This window comes from Terrapene carolina, unplaced genomic scaffold (genome assembly GCF_002925995.2).
Source record: "Terrapene carolina triunguis isolate 2854851 unplaced genomic scaffold, T_m_triunguis-2.0 Scaffold42, whole genome shotgun sequence".
NCBI classification, from domain to species: Eukaryota; Metazoa; Chordata; order Testudines; family Emydidae; genus Terrapene; species Terrapene triunguis.
In genome coordinates this window covers 73483963-73500629 of record NW_020664393.1, presented here as the reverse complement: position 1 = coordinate 73500629, position 16667 = coordinate 73483963, and the positions used below count along the sequence as shown (strand labels likewise).

At 41.7% G+C, this 16667-nt stretch overlaps 1 protein-coding gene across 1 annotated transcript; it reads left to right on the top strand.

The window, feature by feature from the left end:
* The first annotated feature begins 6082 nt into the window (after positions 1-6082).
* On the top strand, positions 6083-16442 carry LOC112123922 (cysteine-rich venom protein pseudechetoxin-like). Its single transcript, XM_026653334.1, has 7 exons — positions 6083-6142; positions 8639-8755; positions 9241-9328; positions 10683-10828; positions 12059-12153; positions 13866-13954; positions 16315-16442. The coding sequence occupies exons 1-7, from the start codon at positions 6083-6085 to the stop codon at positions 16440-16442; spliced, it is 723 nt and encodes a 240-aa protein (XP_026509119.1).
* The last annotated feature ends 225 nt before the right edge of the window (positions 16443-16667 follow it).

The window sequence follows — 16667 nt, the reverse complement described above, 5'->3', positions numbered from 1 at the left end:
CCTTCTACTCCACTCTGAATTTTATACTTCCACAGTGATGTGGAGAGGTCCTGGTGTAAACACGAGTCTGGCCTATTATCTTTCCAATACAAAGACAGTGGCCCAGGTTCTCTCTCATTTAAACCAGCTTAGTTATGCCCAGTTACTCCATTAATTAACTAAATTAACTGATTAATTGATACGGGTGTAGATCAGTGGTTTTCAGACATTTTAGGCTGTGTACCCCTTTCCAGATAATGTTGCCTAGCATCTGAAACAGGCAGAGGAGATGCGTGAGGGGAGCACGTGGGGTCACGTGCCCACCCCTCCTGATTTCTGCCTTCCCTTTTGCAACAGCTCTTAGAGGTTTTCAAACTATGGGGCACGTTCCTTGGGGGGGGGGGCACAGAGGAATATTCAGGAGGGTGAGCAGCAATGCGAGTGGCCTGGGCCAGCCCTTTGCAGCAGGGCTCAGGGAGGGAACATCACCTCCACCCCCTAACTCAGCTCAACAGGTCACCCAATCTATCTGGGTTGGCGGGACGGAACCAAAAATTGTAACTCAAATGAGCTGAGCCTCCCCTGCGAGTTTTACAAATTTTTGGTCACACCTCTCCCCCACAACCCAGATAGGTACTCCCTCCCTGAGCCGTGCCCCACAGGGCTGGCCCTAGCCACCTGGCATCCCCGGCCTGAGCCGCCCCACATTTTAAAAAACCTCTGTACTAAATAAAATGTGTCGTCCACCATTAAAGGATTTTTCGTGTACCCCCTAACAAGAGCTCGTGTACCCAAGTTTGAAAGCCACGGGTGTCAATGAATATTAGACCCACTAAGCCTTAGAGATAACTAGGTGTGTCAACTCTCTGTAAAGACCCTTTGTGACATGACATTATTCAGTTCGCTCTAATTGTGAAATTTACTTATACACCTCTATATAACGTGACCCGATATAACACGAATTCGGATATAACATGGTAAAGCAGTGCTCCGGGGGAGGGGGAAGGCGCTGCGCACTCTGGCGGATCAAAGCAAGTTTGATATAACACGGTTTCACCTATAACGCGGTAAGATTTTTTGGCTCCCGAGGACAGCATTATATCGGGGTAGAGGTGTAATTAGCAATGTATAAGAAACTCAGGTCAGCTGCTTAATTGGAAGCAGAGATTTCTTGGCGCTTTCCAAATACACAATATTAGGAAGTAAAAATCAAATGCAAATAACATCTTTTTGGAAGAGTGTACAACAAACCCAGTGTTCTACCCCGTTCCAATTAGGGTTTTATTAAATCTGCTGTGACGCTGAGTCACCTTGCCAAAGCAGGAAACAGGTGAGCTATATATCATGCTCCAGTGAAGAAATCCATTCACTTCCACCAACTCTTGAAAGGTGCAGAAGACATTTCCTGTCTTCCCAGAAAGGAAAGGTAAGATTTACATTCCTTTATTTAACATGTGGAGACCTTATTCTCAGGTTTTAAAATATAATCTGCTACAAAGAAGGCTGTCTGAAACATTCAGGCACTCAGAGCAACCTAATGCCTGGATTTTTTCTCAATGAAATGAGGAAGGGTAAAATATAGGGAAAGGGTTAGCCAAAGTAAGAAGAGAAAATATGGAAAGAATCAAGAAACAATAAAAAGTGTCCTTTACACGATGTGACTAGGCAATAAAGCAGCAGTTAAGCAGGGGTATTAAATAATAGATATGTTTAAATTCCAGTTCTTTGTGTGCACTGTTGGCTTAGATAAAATTCTCTTCAGGACAGGGATCCTGTCTCCTTACATAGCTGTAAATTACCTTGCACATATAGAAAGCTACCTAAAGAACAATTGTAGTGTGTATAATTATAAAACAGTTTCACTAGATAATAAATAATGAATTGGGGGGCTGCACTTTTGTAAGAGAGGAAGACAGCCGGTTTGTATGAATAGTTTAGGCTAGATTGAGTCTTTCCAAGACTCAGTCCTTGGGAGGGGAACAGAAGCACACACAAGAAGATTTCTGCCTGTAATGCTGAAATAATACAGGCTGGAGGTATTACGGTACTGATCCTGCAATGGTGCGCATGGATCAGCCCCATGATGTCAATGGGACTTTGCACATGTACGGAGCACAGAGCTGATTGCAGGATCAGGCTCTAAAGTTTAACTCTCCAAGCAACTAGGTTTACAGCTTCTAATGCAGGGGTTCCCAAACTGTGGTACGTAAGCCGCTGGGGGAGGGAGTATGTGGGAGAAATTGTGTAATGGTGGGTTTTATTTATTCATTATTTTATTTATTGCATTTTCATAATAGGCTACTGAGATGAAGCTTTAAAACTCAGTGGGAGTTTGTTATGTACAATACAGTTAAATAAAAATACGGTTAATTTACTTTAAGATGTACCAATGGGAACACAGATACGCAAAGACGCTGACATACGGCACCTTCCCCTCCAATCACCGTACAGCACGGGTTCCATTACTCAGAAGCTGTCCAGTCTAACTGAGCTCAGAACTTAATCAGGGTTTTTTACAGTTGTATACATTGCACTATAACTATATCTGTACATAACAACGAAATGTGGACAGCTGGTTAAAGACAGGTAGTGTTACGAAGAACACACAAAGTATCAGTGATGAGAAGGGTAGGAGTATACTGGCAGCTGGTAGATCTGGAAGGGGCTATGCAATAAGAAAAGTTTGGGAACCTCTAGTCTAAAGCATAAGCATTTGGGTGAAAAGGACGGGGTTTTTGAAAACATCTAAGTAAGTAGGAGTCCTATTGACACCCAATAGGATCCTGCAGGCATTTTTGTAATTTTGTAGGAATCATGTAAAAAACTCATCATTATATTTTGTTTTTATTACAAAATTTTAGAATGAACATTTTTGCCATTTCCTTTGGGGAGATTCTCAGTCCTATGTGCAAATTTAACCATATTCACAATCTCTATGAGTTGGTTATTTTCACCTCAGAACATGCCACAGCATATATTTTCCCAAGTTTTTAATGCCAAAGTCACTTCTATGTGAAAAATTCATTTTTTCCACTTGGATAAGAGCACAGTTTGCTCTAAGAGTGGCCCGGTTCCACCTGAAAACAGACACATTTTAGCTTGAAATACTTGTGTACAGCTACAAATTTACCAAAAAATCCTCCTATTGTCTAGTGCAGAATGAAATGCGGGGGGGGGGGAATCATTTTATTAAGAATATTTCTTTAATCTCAAGTACTGGTGCAGTCATGCCTAATATTATATTTGGAAATAGTAAGGTAAAGTTATAAGATAACAAATGTGTACTAATTATACCTTAAAGTCAAACCAACGCCGTACCAGAAAATGTATTACCAGGAAAGAAAAATTACATATATTTACCCTAAGGATCAGCATTAAACTGTTTAGTTTTAGAAGTTAAGGCCAGATCCTTAGATAGTGAAAATGAACATAGTTTCATTGCCAGCTGAGAAACTGGCCCATAATGAATCCATATGCCACAGACATATACAATTATAGATACTTTGTATGTTCATATCTGTATTTGGGGAGCTGAGATTACAACCTTGGTTCTAAAATTGCAGAAAACACACTACTAGACCAGTTCAGCTACAGCAGAAACTCTTTTAATGGTAGCAGTAGAAGGTCCCTTATCCTCCATATGAGTCAGCTACTAGAGTACAATGTCACAAGGCAAGTATACTACTAGACTGCCAATACCTCGCATCAGATAAGTCTACAGCTAGACAATACCTTGTCGAAGCCAAGAGGAGTGCAAGCAGACATTAAGATTGTGGAAGACATAATGGACCAGTTCCTTACCCGGTGTAAATGGATTGAGTTTCATTGACGCCAATACAGTTTTAGAGACTGAAGTTGATAGAGCTACAAGTAAGGATATGGCCCGTTGCTTCCAGCATCATACAAGCAATGTGGTGAGCAGTGGAGCTGGCTATACTGGTAGGAAAAGTGCAACCTGCTTTCCCCCCACGCACCCTGTCAACGTGCTCTCTTTGCAAGTAGCTCTAGAGACCCACTTCTGCAGCACATGGTAATGTCAGCTAACCCCATCATCATTTTACCAGGAATACATTAAACCACAACCATCAACCTCCCTCTAAACCAAATATAAAACTAAGCTAATAATAAATCAACCTGGCATCAGACACTTAAGCCTACTTAGACTGGGACTTGGGCACAGGACCAATGGAAGTGAGTTGCAGCCCAGCCACTAGCCCAAGCCGATTAAACCACAGGTACTGAGAGCCAAAGCCTCCAAGCAGATCCTAACTACAATGACAGGGAGCAAAGATCCCCAGAGATAATTGTGTCCTGGGCCTTACAAGGATTTGAAAATACTCCCGAGCACTTTTTGAATTGCACCCAGAATCAGAGAGAAATGCAGTGTAAGGATTCAAGCACACCTCTCATATGCTGAGAGTCCTGTACAGGGCAAGAAGTGGGCAGCTGCATTCTGCACTGGATACGGCTCCTAGGTGGACCTCAAGGGCAGCCTTGCATCCCAACAGGTCATCATTGCTGTCTCCCATTCACACAATTATGCTATGAGCAAACCTTCTATAACAAAAGTCCTGAAACAATTTATCTTTCCTGGGACACAATCCCTGGCCCAGCTCCTGATCTATAGCAATATTCCAGTGCTGGTCGTTAATCACCTACCCTTTGAACATGAACACAGCAAACACATCAACGTTTATTCGTCTCAGTTATTCAGCTAGATCAGGGATAGGCCACCTATGGCACTCACACTGCCCAGGTCCTGGCCACTGGTCCGGGGGGCTCTGCATTTTAATTTAATTTTAAATGAAGCTTCTTAAACATTTTAAAAACATTGTTTATTTTACATACAACAATAGTTTAGTTAAATATTATAGACTTATAGAAAGAGACTTCTAAAAACGTTAAAATGTATTACTGGCACGTGAAACCTTAAATTACAGTGAATAAATGAAGACTCAGCACACCACTTCTGAAAGGTTGCCGACCCCTGAGCCAGATTGTGACTAGGACTATGCATTCACACTGGGGAGAAGGAATCCCCCCTCAGCATTCTCACGTGAGCTACTCAAAGATGGGGTAGGTGTAGACGGAGTTACTTACCCACTTACTCTCTCCCCAGAGCAGGTGGAAGGGGAATGAACAGAGACTCAGCTCCTGCCCTTACTCACTGGCCAGAGTCACGAGGAAAGCTGTGGGAGCTGGAGGTAGAAGTTTACATTGGTGCTATAGACCAGCAATAAATTACTATCCTGAGGAGCAAGGAGAAAACAGAAGGAATTGAGTCAGAGAAGGATGTCTCCTAAGGATACTTCTGGGAGCTTATACACCACCCCTTGCTCAGGGTTGTATCTAATGTTACCATCTAGCCCTAAACCTTATTTTCCTTCCATGCAGATGGCCACCTCCCTGCTTTCAATTATAAACAAAGGGCATTGGTTTGAACAAAATCGAAGGGGCTAAATTCAAATCAGGTTTGCACTGGCTTCTGCTGCTGTAACCTCAGGTGCATGTCCCCAGCAGTAGAAAATCTGCTGAGGAGGCAGCTATGGTACCATGTCTTCAGCATCCCCTCCACAATGGGATGGACAGTATGGGCAAGTGCAATCCCATAAGTGGCTAGGAAGGGAGTATTGCAAAGGTGGGTAGCGCACGTGCTAATTCAGTGCATCCCCTCTGCAGTCTCCACAGAGAAGATTCCTATGGAGCTCTGGTTAGAAACCAAACCTGTCCCCACATAACTAAAGCCCGAAGACAGAGTGGCAGCAGTAGTAATGTCTCCCCTTCCTCCATGCAGGGAAATTAGGACATCCCTCTACACTTAACTTAGTAGAAAGGAAAACCCTCTAGTAGAGGAGCATGTACTGTGAGAAAAACATGGGTTCCTGGTTGGCTCATAGTGCTGTTAGAAGTAACAGAGAGAGAAAGAAAGGAGCATTTTTTTCTCTAGTATAAAGACCTGGTGACAAAACCACTACCTTTCTGATTGAGAAAAACCCCAGACATATACAGCACATAGCAGCATGCTTCTGCTGGGATGTATTTAAATAAACATAAGCTATAGGCAGGAAAGAGAACTAAGCAGGTTGTTCTTCCCTTTTCAGAGATGATTCTGCTGGCTGCATTCCTGGGCCTGGCTGCTGTGCTGCAGCCATCCACCGGACAGGTAGGACGAGAGTTGGGTGGGAAACATTTTTCCAATCCCATGAATATTTTGAGATTTCTGAATCACAATGAAAAGTAAAAATGTCAAATATGTTTGCAAACTGATAAATAAAAAATCATTTTTACGTCATTTGAAATGTTCCACTTCAGTTATTTCAAAGCATTTCATGTTGATTTTGACCCATTTTTGAGGGGGTGGAGGGTGAAATTTTAAACCCAGTTAAGTCCCTAAAGCAATACAAGCACTTAAATCCTTTAAATGGCATAAGTGTTCAAGGCAAACTAAAGCAGTGGCTCTCAACCTTTCCAAACTACTGTACCCCTGGCAGAAATCTGATTTGTGTTGAGTACCCACAAGTTTCACCTCACTTAAAAACTACTTGCTTACAAAACCAGATATAAAAATACAAAAGTGTCACAGCACACTGTTACTGAAAAATTATTACTTTCTCATTTTTACCATATAATTATAAAATAAATCAATTGGAATATAAATATTGTACTTACATTTCAGTGTATAGTATATTGAGCAGTAAAAAAAAGTCATTTTCTGTATGAAATTTTAGTTTGTACTGACTTTGCTAGTACTTTTTATGTAGCCTGTTATAAAACCAGGAAAATATCTAGATGAGCTGATGTACCCCCTTGAAAACATCTGCGTATCCTCAGGGATACACATATACCTGGTTGAGAACCACTGAACTGAAGGACAGATTCTGCAAATACTTTCCAGATTAACTTTACTCACATAAGTAGTCCTCTCATTAGCAATAGGATTACTCATGTGAGTAAAGTCAGACACATGAAGAAGCAATCATAGGATCAGGGCCTAAGACCCTGAGGCTGAGTAAGGTTTACAAATGAAAAGTGAAATGACACACACATGCAGTAATACTGACCGAGCTTAGATAGTCATAACTGGGAAAACAGAGGGTTACAAAGAAAACTGTTTGGTAACCTTATGTATAACATTCACAATCATGAAGAAATTCTATAGTATACTAAAGAACTGAAACATTTCATGGTATTTTCACGGATGGTTCTTCTCGATAACAATCCAAAGCAGTACGGACGATGCATGTTTATTTACATCATCTGAGTCAGATGCCACCAGCAGAAAGTTGATATTATTTTTTGGTGGTTTGGGTTCTGTAGTTTCCACATCAGAGTGTTGCTCTTTTAAGACTTCTGAAAGCATGCTCCACACCTCATCCCTCTCAGATTTTGGAAGGCACTTCAGATTCTAAAATCTTGGGTCAAGTGCTGTAGCTATCTTTAGAAATCTCATGTTGGTACTTTCTTTGAGTTTTGCCAAATCTGCAGTGAAAGTGTTCTTAAAATGAACATGTGCTGGGTCATCATCCAAGACTGCTATTAAACAAAATATATGCAGAATGCAGATAAAACGGAGCAGGAGACATACAATTCTCCTCCAAGGAGTTCAGTCACAAATTTAATTAATGCATTATTTTTTTAATGAGTGTCATCAGCATGGAAGCGTGCCCTCTGGAATGGTGGCTGAAGCATGAATAGGCATACAAATGTTTAGCATATCTGGCACCTAAATACCTTGCAATGCTGGCTACAAAAGTGCCATGCAAACGCCTGGTCTCACTTTCTGGTGACACTGTAAATAAGAAGAGGGCATCATTATCTTCTGTAAATGTAAACAAACATGTTTGTCTGAGCGATTGGCTGAACAAGAAGTAGGACCGAGTGGACTTGTAGGCTCTAAAGTTTTACATTGTTTTGTTTTTGAGTGCAGTTATGTAACAAAAAAATCTACATTTGTAAGTTGCACTTTCACAGCAAAGAGATTGCACTACAGTACTTGTATGACGTGAATTGAAAAATACTATTTTTTTTATTTATCCCTTCTCAGTGCAAATATATGTAACAAAAAAATTACACACACTTTGTATTCTGTATTGTAATTGAAATCAATATATATGAAAATGTAGAAAAACATCCAAAATATTTAATAAATTTCAATTGGTATTCTATTAACAGTGCAATTAAAACTGCGATTATTCACCATTATTTTTTTAATTGCAATTAATTTTTCTTAGTTATTCACGTGAGTTAACTGCGATTAATTGACAGCCCTAGTAAATAAATAAATAATAACACATTCAGTGGAGTTTTCCTATCTTTAACAGAATTGTATTTGGCCCAATATATTTCAAAGAATTTGGCAGTCTAAAAATTCTAAGATTAGATAACACTATCAGTTTCTGATTGCTAAATTGTACTCACTGGGACCACACGTGAAGTAAGGTGCTATATAGCATAGAATAAAGATATTAGAATCTGATCTATAATTAATTAATCAATGATTGACAGATTCATTCTGATGAAATTAAGTTTATACACATAATTAGTTCATGAAATATTTTAAGGACACATTAATTGGAATTGATTCCTAGGTTTACATTAAAATATTTTAAACTCACACAACCAAATACAGGAAAAACTATTGTACGTTCCTTTAATTTAGACTCCAGGTTTAGCTTCTTTGTCAACTGACAACGCATATCGACAAAAGGAGATTGTTGACAAGCACAATGCCTTAAGAAGAGGGGTGATGCCAACCGCTAGCAACATGCTGAGGATGGTAAGATGCATTTTGCAAAGCAATCTATAATGCATACAAACCCTATCAATGTTACTAGAGAATTTGGAAGGGCATAGCATATCCCCTGGCAGAAAACATGCCATTTGAATCCTTTCCCTGATAAAAAGTTAATGAACATAGGAGTTAGTAGGGGAAGGGAGAATGTTGGATATGACAAATCTTGTTGCTTATGAAAAATGATATCTCCTTTTGAACTGAAGGGAAAAACCACTAGGTCTGGTCTCCCAGGTTGCCCTGTGATGTATTCTCCATCTAGCTAACCACCATGATATCTAGCCTTCTCCTAAGGTGTGCAGCTACTGAGCTGCTCCTCATTTTACTGCCCAAATGAGAGAGAAGGAATTGTCAAGAAAATTTTAAACACTGAAAATGCAATTCCCAAGTGTATGTCCTCTTCTATGTTCTGCATTACGAAGTACAAAGAGGTACACATCTGAACACCTAATGTTTCTCATTTAATTAAGGAATGGAGTCCGGCAGCTGCAAAGAATGCCAAGAGTTGGGCAAATCAATGTACTTTATCCCATAGTCCCCCAAACAGAAGGACAACTAGTAAGTAAAGTATCACTTTTAAATGAACAATGCTTCATTCAACTCATTATACAAACAATTTGCAGATAATGTAACCCCATTCATATTTAAGTGGTATTAATATTTTGCTGAATGAATAACATTTATAACACTGGAGTGTATGGATTCATCTATTCTGCATATGCAACATTTTTTTGAATATTGACTATAATTTCAACATCAAAGAAATAATGAAAAATTTCCAAGAAATTTCACCATTTTTAACTTCTGAAGAAAAATTGGGAAAAAAATTCATTTTTTTTTTAGATTTATCTCCTTCCAATCCCCCTCCTCCCATTCTTTATCCCCAAACAGCTCTAATAATATGAAAAGTGCTTGGTGAGAAGGTAAATCTCTTTGAATTGAGGTCACTTGCATTTGTTCACAGAGTGATGAACAAGGCTATTGTTAATTTGAGTTTATGATTGATTCAAGAGTGAATCCAAAGCAAGACCGGACGTGAACACTCCTGACACATGAGAAAGTTAGAATCCAGATCCAAATTTAGGCTTTGATTCTGATCCACGTTGCACTAGTTTTACACTGGTGTAATTCCACTGACATCTATGGAGTTACTCCTGATTTAAGAATCTTTTCAAGAAATCCTATTTTCCCAATATTTTTATACCAAACACCAGGATGGATTAACAGTAGATCCTTAAAATCTGGACATAGTTTATGGAGGAAACAAGAAGGCTGGGCCAATATGTGACTATTCACGATGTGGGGAGGGATAGCTCAGTGGTTTGAGATTGGCTTGCTAAACCCAGCGTTGTGAGTTTAGTCCTTGAGGGGGCCACTTAGGGATCTGGGGCAAAATCAGTACTTGGTCCTGCTAGTGAAGGCAGGGGGCTGGACTCAATGACCCTCTGGGGTCCCTTCCAGCTCTATGAGATAGGTATATCTCTATATATTATTAGACAAGGAACAAGGGGGCAATGTCAAGAAGTTTATTTGTGCTGGCAGCAATGTCTGTCCAGAGTGGATGGATCTCAGAGTTTTAGGGATATGTTGGCATTTTGGTGTATCTGGGTTCTGCTAACTTATCGCTGCCGTGAAAGTTCAGATAAACATCTGAATCTTTGAATACTTATGAGAACCAAAGGTAACCTTTGAACCGCTGGAATTTACCCAACACTATTCACTCATGACCTGAAGAATGACAGAGGCCAGGGTTGTAAAATGTGGGGTATTCAGGAAATGAAATAGATTCTTCCCACCAGGCTCTCCTAGAAATTCCTGAATCTTCTACTGGTTCTCCCCACATGCTGAAGCTTTTGTATCTTCTTAAGCCCCTTTCATCAGCTTTTGTGAATGGTTTCCTTTCCATTTTCAGCAGTGGGCTGTGGCGAAAATCTCTACATGTCAACTGCACCCAATTCCTGGTCAGATGCAATTCAAGCCTGGTACAGTGAGGTGGGAAATTTCATATATGGCATTGGGTCAACCACACCAGGTGCAGTGATTGGCCATTATACTCAGGTAAAGGACCATAACACCACTTGTCATATTCATGTTTTAACTGATACATGCTTGGCTAAATGATTAGAGGTTTTTAAGGCCCGGCTTGACAAAGCCTTGGCTGGGATGATGTAGTTGGTGTTGGTCCTACTTTGAGCAGGGGATTGAACTAGATGACCTCCTGAGGTCTCTTCCAACCCTAATATTCTATGATTCTGTGATTACCAGGGGTAGGAGAAATAACAGCCTCAATATACTTAAAGGGAATAAACACCATAAAGGATAAGAATTATTCCAACAGAACAAAAGTAATGGGACAAAAAACAAAATAAAACTATGGAAACTGTAGACTAAATATTATGACCAATTTCCCCACAGTGAGGTCTGTTAGACCAAGGAACGTGGTGGAAACTGTATGGCTTGCATAATTTAAAACTAGGCTAGACCAAGCTCCATAAATTGTAGGGAACAATACCACATTGGCAAAGAGAGAGAGAGAGACTAGATAACCTACTAGATTTTTTTTCTTGTGGGAGTAATGTTGTTCTTGCTGTTGTTGTTCAGGCCCTAAATTAACATCATCTTTCCTTCAATACATTCTTCAGACCCATACACACACACTCACTCTCATGCACTACTTATAAACTAATCAAGCTAATTCCCCTACAGGCTAGGAAAGAAGTAAGTGTAAAAGAGACTTAATTTATATTTGTAAATTTTTTGGAGGCATTTGATTATTACTGGAATGGGGGCGAGATAAGAACCTAGAGAGATAAACATCTGTAGATTGGTTTACAAACGCTCTGTACAATTGTATTGTCTTAGATTTCATGACCAGAAGGAGCCATTATGACCATCTAGTCTCACCAGTTGCGTGTAACACAGAGTAGATAATTTTATCTACTGATTCCTGCCTCTTGTCCAACAATTTGTGGTTGAACCAGTGTATATGTTTGTATGTCTATGCCTGATTTAAAAACTCCAGGTGACTGAGAATCTACTATGTTGCTTGGGTTTCATTCCAATTACATCCTAGATGGTTTTCTATGAAGGGTGAATAAGACAATATGAAAACTACATAGTGTTTCTGTTTCCTTTCCTACAAGATGTAACATATTCTGCTACACTGTGTAATAAGATAATATGCCCAAATCTCAACTTCATAGGAAAATGCTTTTAAATGTATATTTTATTATATTAAAAATATAGAGCCCTTCATATTCACTCATTTATTTACTCTTCTCTCTCCAGGTGGTTTGGTACAAGTCTTACCAGATTGGTTGTGCAATTGCCTATTGTCCTCAGAGATTTTACAAATACTATTACGTTTGCCATTACTGCCCTGCGTATGTATTAACTATGGATTTCATTGATTATCGGAATTCCTTAGTGCTTTAATTCATCAAAATGACCCAAGGAGCTGTCAGCTACATTGCAAAATGCAGCATATTTTTTAAAGTGGGCTTATGGTCAGAGGAGCAATTCAGTAATAATGGTATGCAGAAGCATACATGCAAATTACATTTTGAAATAAAACAACCCACAAACCCCCCAATAATTGCCCAGTGAGGTCTGCTCTGCTCAAAAATCTAAGCATTTTTTCTTAACAGCCGGGTAAGTGAAAAAGAAGATGCTCGTATTTCTAACTAATAGGGGCCTGCAAGAAACTTTCCCTAGGACATGTTATCTACTAACTGCCTCCTGCAAGGTTTCTTGCACCTTCCTTTGAAGTAGCAGCGCTGGTCATTGCGAGCCCGCTACTCAGGATGGCACATAAGCACTTGCAAGTATTGTAAGCAATCTATCATTAATAAGGCTACGAGTCTGTCACGGAGGTCACAGAAGTCACAGATTCCATGACCTTCTGTGACCTCCGTGACTTCTGCAGCGACTGGTGCTGACTCAGGGGCTGCCCGAGTGGGGCAGCCCCTGGGCCAGCAGCAGCAGTTTGGGTGTGTGGGAGGGGGCTCAGGGCCAGAGGCAGGGGGTTGGGAGGTGTGGGGGGGGTGCTTACCTCAGAGTGAGGGTCTCCCCAGCTCCCACTGGCATGGCCCTGCAGCTCCCAGGCAGCGGAGGGGTCAGGGGCCGCTCCGTGCTGCACACTGCCCGCTCCCACAGGTCCTGCCCCCGCAGCTCCAATTGGCTGTGGTTCCTGGCCAGTGAGCACTGTGGCAGCTGGCGCTTGTGGCGGGAGCAGCATGCTGAGCCCCCTGGCCCCTCCACCGCCTAGGAACTGCAGGGACGTGGAGTGGGTAGGGAGCCCAGCCCCCTATCAGCCCCATCAACCCCCCCCCCCCCCCCCCTTCGGCGGGGGCCCCGGACCATGGTGCCGCCCCCCCCCCACCACCACCACCAGCAGGGTCCTGGGCCACCGTCCCCAGCACCCAAGGCGCCCCAGACCACCCACCCCCCCGAGCACCATTGGCCCCCCACCCAAGTTTTAGTCACTGGTATTTTTAGTAAAAGTCATGGACAGGTCAGGGGCCATGAATTTTTGTTTACTGCCCGTGACCTGTCCATGACTTTTACTAAAAATACCTTTGACTAAAACGTAGCCTTAATCATTAACAATAAAGACAACGGGGTAAGATTTTCAAAGCAGTGCATGGGATTTGGTCATACACCTTTGATTCATTTTAATATTTACATTTTGACATTTGAAATTATTGTTTGACACATACCAGACTAAGGGTGTGTCTACACTGCAGCCAGGGATGTGATTGCAAGTCATGTAGATGCGTCTGTGCTAGTTTTATTCTCACTAGCTTGCAAAATATAGCAGTGAGTGTGTGGTAGAGCAGACATCAGCCCACGCTGTATAAGCCTGCCTGACCCTGCTGGGCACATACTCACTTGTCTAGTCTGTGCTGAAGCCTGTCCCATGGCATCTTTGCTCCATTAGCATTGCGGTTAGATTAGAACTAGTGCAGGACTGTCTACACAACCAGCAAATCACACACACACACACTACTGCAGTGTAAATGTCCCCTGAGTGTAAATGAAGATGTGTGTTGTAGGATGACTTCACATTTTATGCTGTTTAATTTTACCATTTCAGGGGGAATTACAGAAACCTAATGAGCACACCTTACAAATCAGGGCCAGTGTGTGGAGATTGCCCTAATGCTTGTGACAACAGACTATGCAGTAAGTTTTAGCAGTTTGAAGTATTGCAGTGGCAAAGTTGTCACTTACTAAAACAATGTTTAATTCCCTTGGTGGGAAGGCTTTGAGAAATTATCAACTCAAAAATCTTGCCTACAGAACATGACTGCGAGGTCCTTACACACACTCATTGCTAACCATGTTATATTTAAAAATGAGCATGTGTAGGGGCTCATGTAAGGGCTTCTGAGAGGGGATAGTTATCCTGTCAGGGGACTGTCATAACGTTATCGTGTCCCCATCAGAAGAGAAGATTGAGGAGGACATGATAACATTCTTCAGATATGTCAAATTTCATTATAAAGGAGATGCTGATCAATTGTTCTGCACGTCCTCCCAGGGTAGGACAAGAAGTAATCGGCTCAGTTTATAGTCAGGGAGATTTATGTTAGATAGTAGGAAAATCTTTCTAACTGTAAAGATAGTTAAGCATGGGAACAGGTTACTAGGGAGGATGTGGAATCCCCGTCATTGGAAGGTTTTTTGGTTTGTTTTTTTTTAAGAACAGGCTAGGTAAGTATGTCAGGAATGGTCTAGGAATACTTAATGCTGCCTCAGCATGGGGGCAGATGACCTCTCAAGGTCGCTTCCAGCCCTACATTTCTATGATTCTGTACTGAATAGGACTTTGCAATTGTTCATATTTATTATTTGCTTTATGATAGTGCTTACGAGCCATGATCATGGGCCAGGACCCTGTTGTGCTAGGCACCACATAAGTATATAATGAATTCTATTGAAATCAATGAGAGAACTTGTGGAGTAAGTTTATATAGAGAGATTATAGAGAGAGAAATATAGCTGGGCATATGCTGCTTAATATGAGCCAGGAGATCATTAAGTTCCATACCTCCGCCACCCCCCCCCCCCCACCCCAAAAAAAGGAACTTGTGACAATGTTAAAAATATTTAACACCTACAATGGCATGAGCAAGTTCCCTCAAGGGTTTTAGACCGAGTCATTCATCCAGTGCAGTGTTTCTCAAACTGGGGTCGCCGCTTGTGTAGGGAAAGCCCCTGGTGGGCCGGGCCAGTTTGTTTACCTGCCCCGTCCGCAGGTCCAGCCGATCGCGGCTCCCACTGGCCGCGGTTCACCACTGCAAGCCAATGGGGGCTGCTGGAAGCGGCGGCCAGTACGTCCCTCGGCCCGCGCTGCTTCCAGCAGCTTCCATTGGCCTGGAGAAGCGAACCGCGGCCAGTGGGAGCCACGATCGGCTGGACCTGAAGACGGGGCAGGTAAACAAACCGGGCCGGCCCGCCAGGGGCTTTCCCTACACAAGCGGCGACCCCAGTTTGAGAAACACTGATCCAGTCCATGAGGGAAAATGGCATTTTCCTACCTCTCATTCTGGGTAATAGTTTTCCAGCCTCAGTGTGGAACCTTTCCTCACCCTGGTGAGCACTTACTTATGCAAGTAGCTCCACTGAAGCCAGTGGAACTCAGTCTCCACCACGTGAGTGAGCATTGGCACATTCCAGCGCTTTGTGTTTCGTGTATTAGCCCCCTTTGCCTCTGAACAACAAATTTCTTCCAAGATTGCTGTGGTGCCTCTCTAACTGCAGCAGCTGCCAGGGAGTGTGCGAGAAAAAGCTGGCCCAATGGCTGAGTGTTTCACCTGCTATGTCTCCTAATGTTCCTCCCCAGGCAGAGAGAGGCGGCTCTCGTCCCCCATTCTTATGTGGTAGACTGTCAGTGCCTTTTGCTAAAAACCAAAGCCACTTGTATTTGTACACTAAGAACTGCAGAGTATATAGAAAAACCTGCAATGGATTTTGCAGTTGTAACTTCTGAGAGCCACAAACTCCTGGAGGTGCTGCACCTGAGGCAGGCACAATGCTTCTGGGAATAAAGGGACAGTATGGCTGCTCTCCAAGTGAGACTGTGCCAAGCCCCTGGGCAAAGGTACAAGAGAAGTAGGACAGTTCCATATGACTTCTTCCTCCAGGACTACCAGGAAGATATAATGATACACTTCACAGAATACACTAGGTTTGCAAATCTGGATAGCTCATTCTTGGGACAAAACTCTTATGGGAAATAGAAGGAGAAAGAACTGATCTAGTCTTATTAAAATGTGACTGACCTGACTTGTCTTGTAATTGTATTGTAATAAGCTGTATTAAAACAAAGTATTGCTGCACCTGATAAATTGCCTTAAACTAAGTGAACAATTTTTCTGTTAGACTTCTACAACTTTACTGGGGAACAAATAAAACTGAACAGAAAAAAAATACAGTGAAAAATACTTATTGAGTCAAAATATGCTTTAAAGGAAACAGCATGGGGCTTTTTCCCCCCTCCTCTTGTTAATACCTAATCTTATGCTCTGTTTCATTTTCAGCCAATCCTTGTAAGTATGTGGACGTTCACCCAAACTGTCCTAGTTTAAAAGTGTTCCCTGGATGTACAAACCCCACGATCAAGGCAAGATGTCCTGCCTCCTGCCATTGCACCACTGAAATAAAATAACAGCCTCTGATTCCTCCCTTCATGGAAATTCTTCTTTTTAATGACAGCATCTTTTAGAAAATCAGGGTCCCATCTTGCAGCCCTTATATATGAAATCCTACTGACTTCAATGGGATTACTCACCTGAGTAAAGGCTGTAAGATCTGACCTTTCATCTCATGTTTTTTTCTGCTTTAATTCTTTGTTTTAAAATGTAGTAGATTTTTCTTCCTTGCCTGAAAGTCA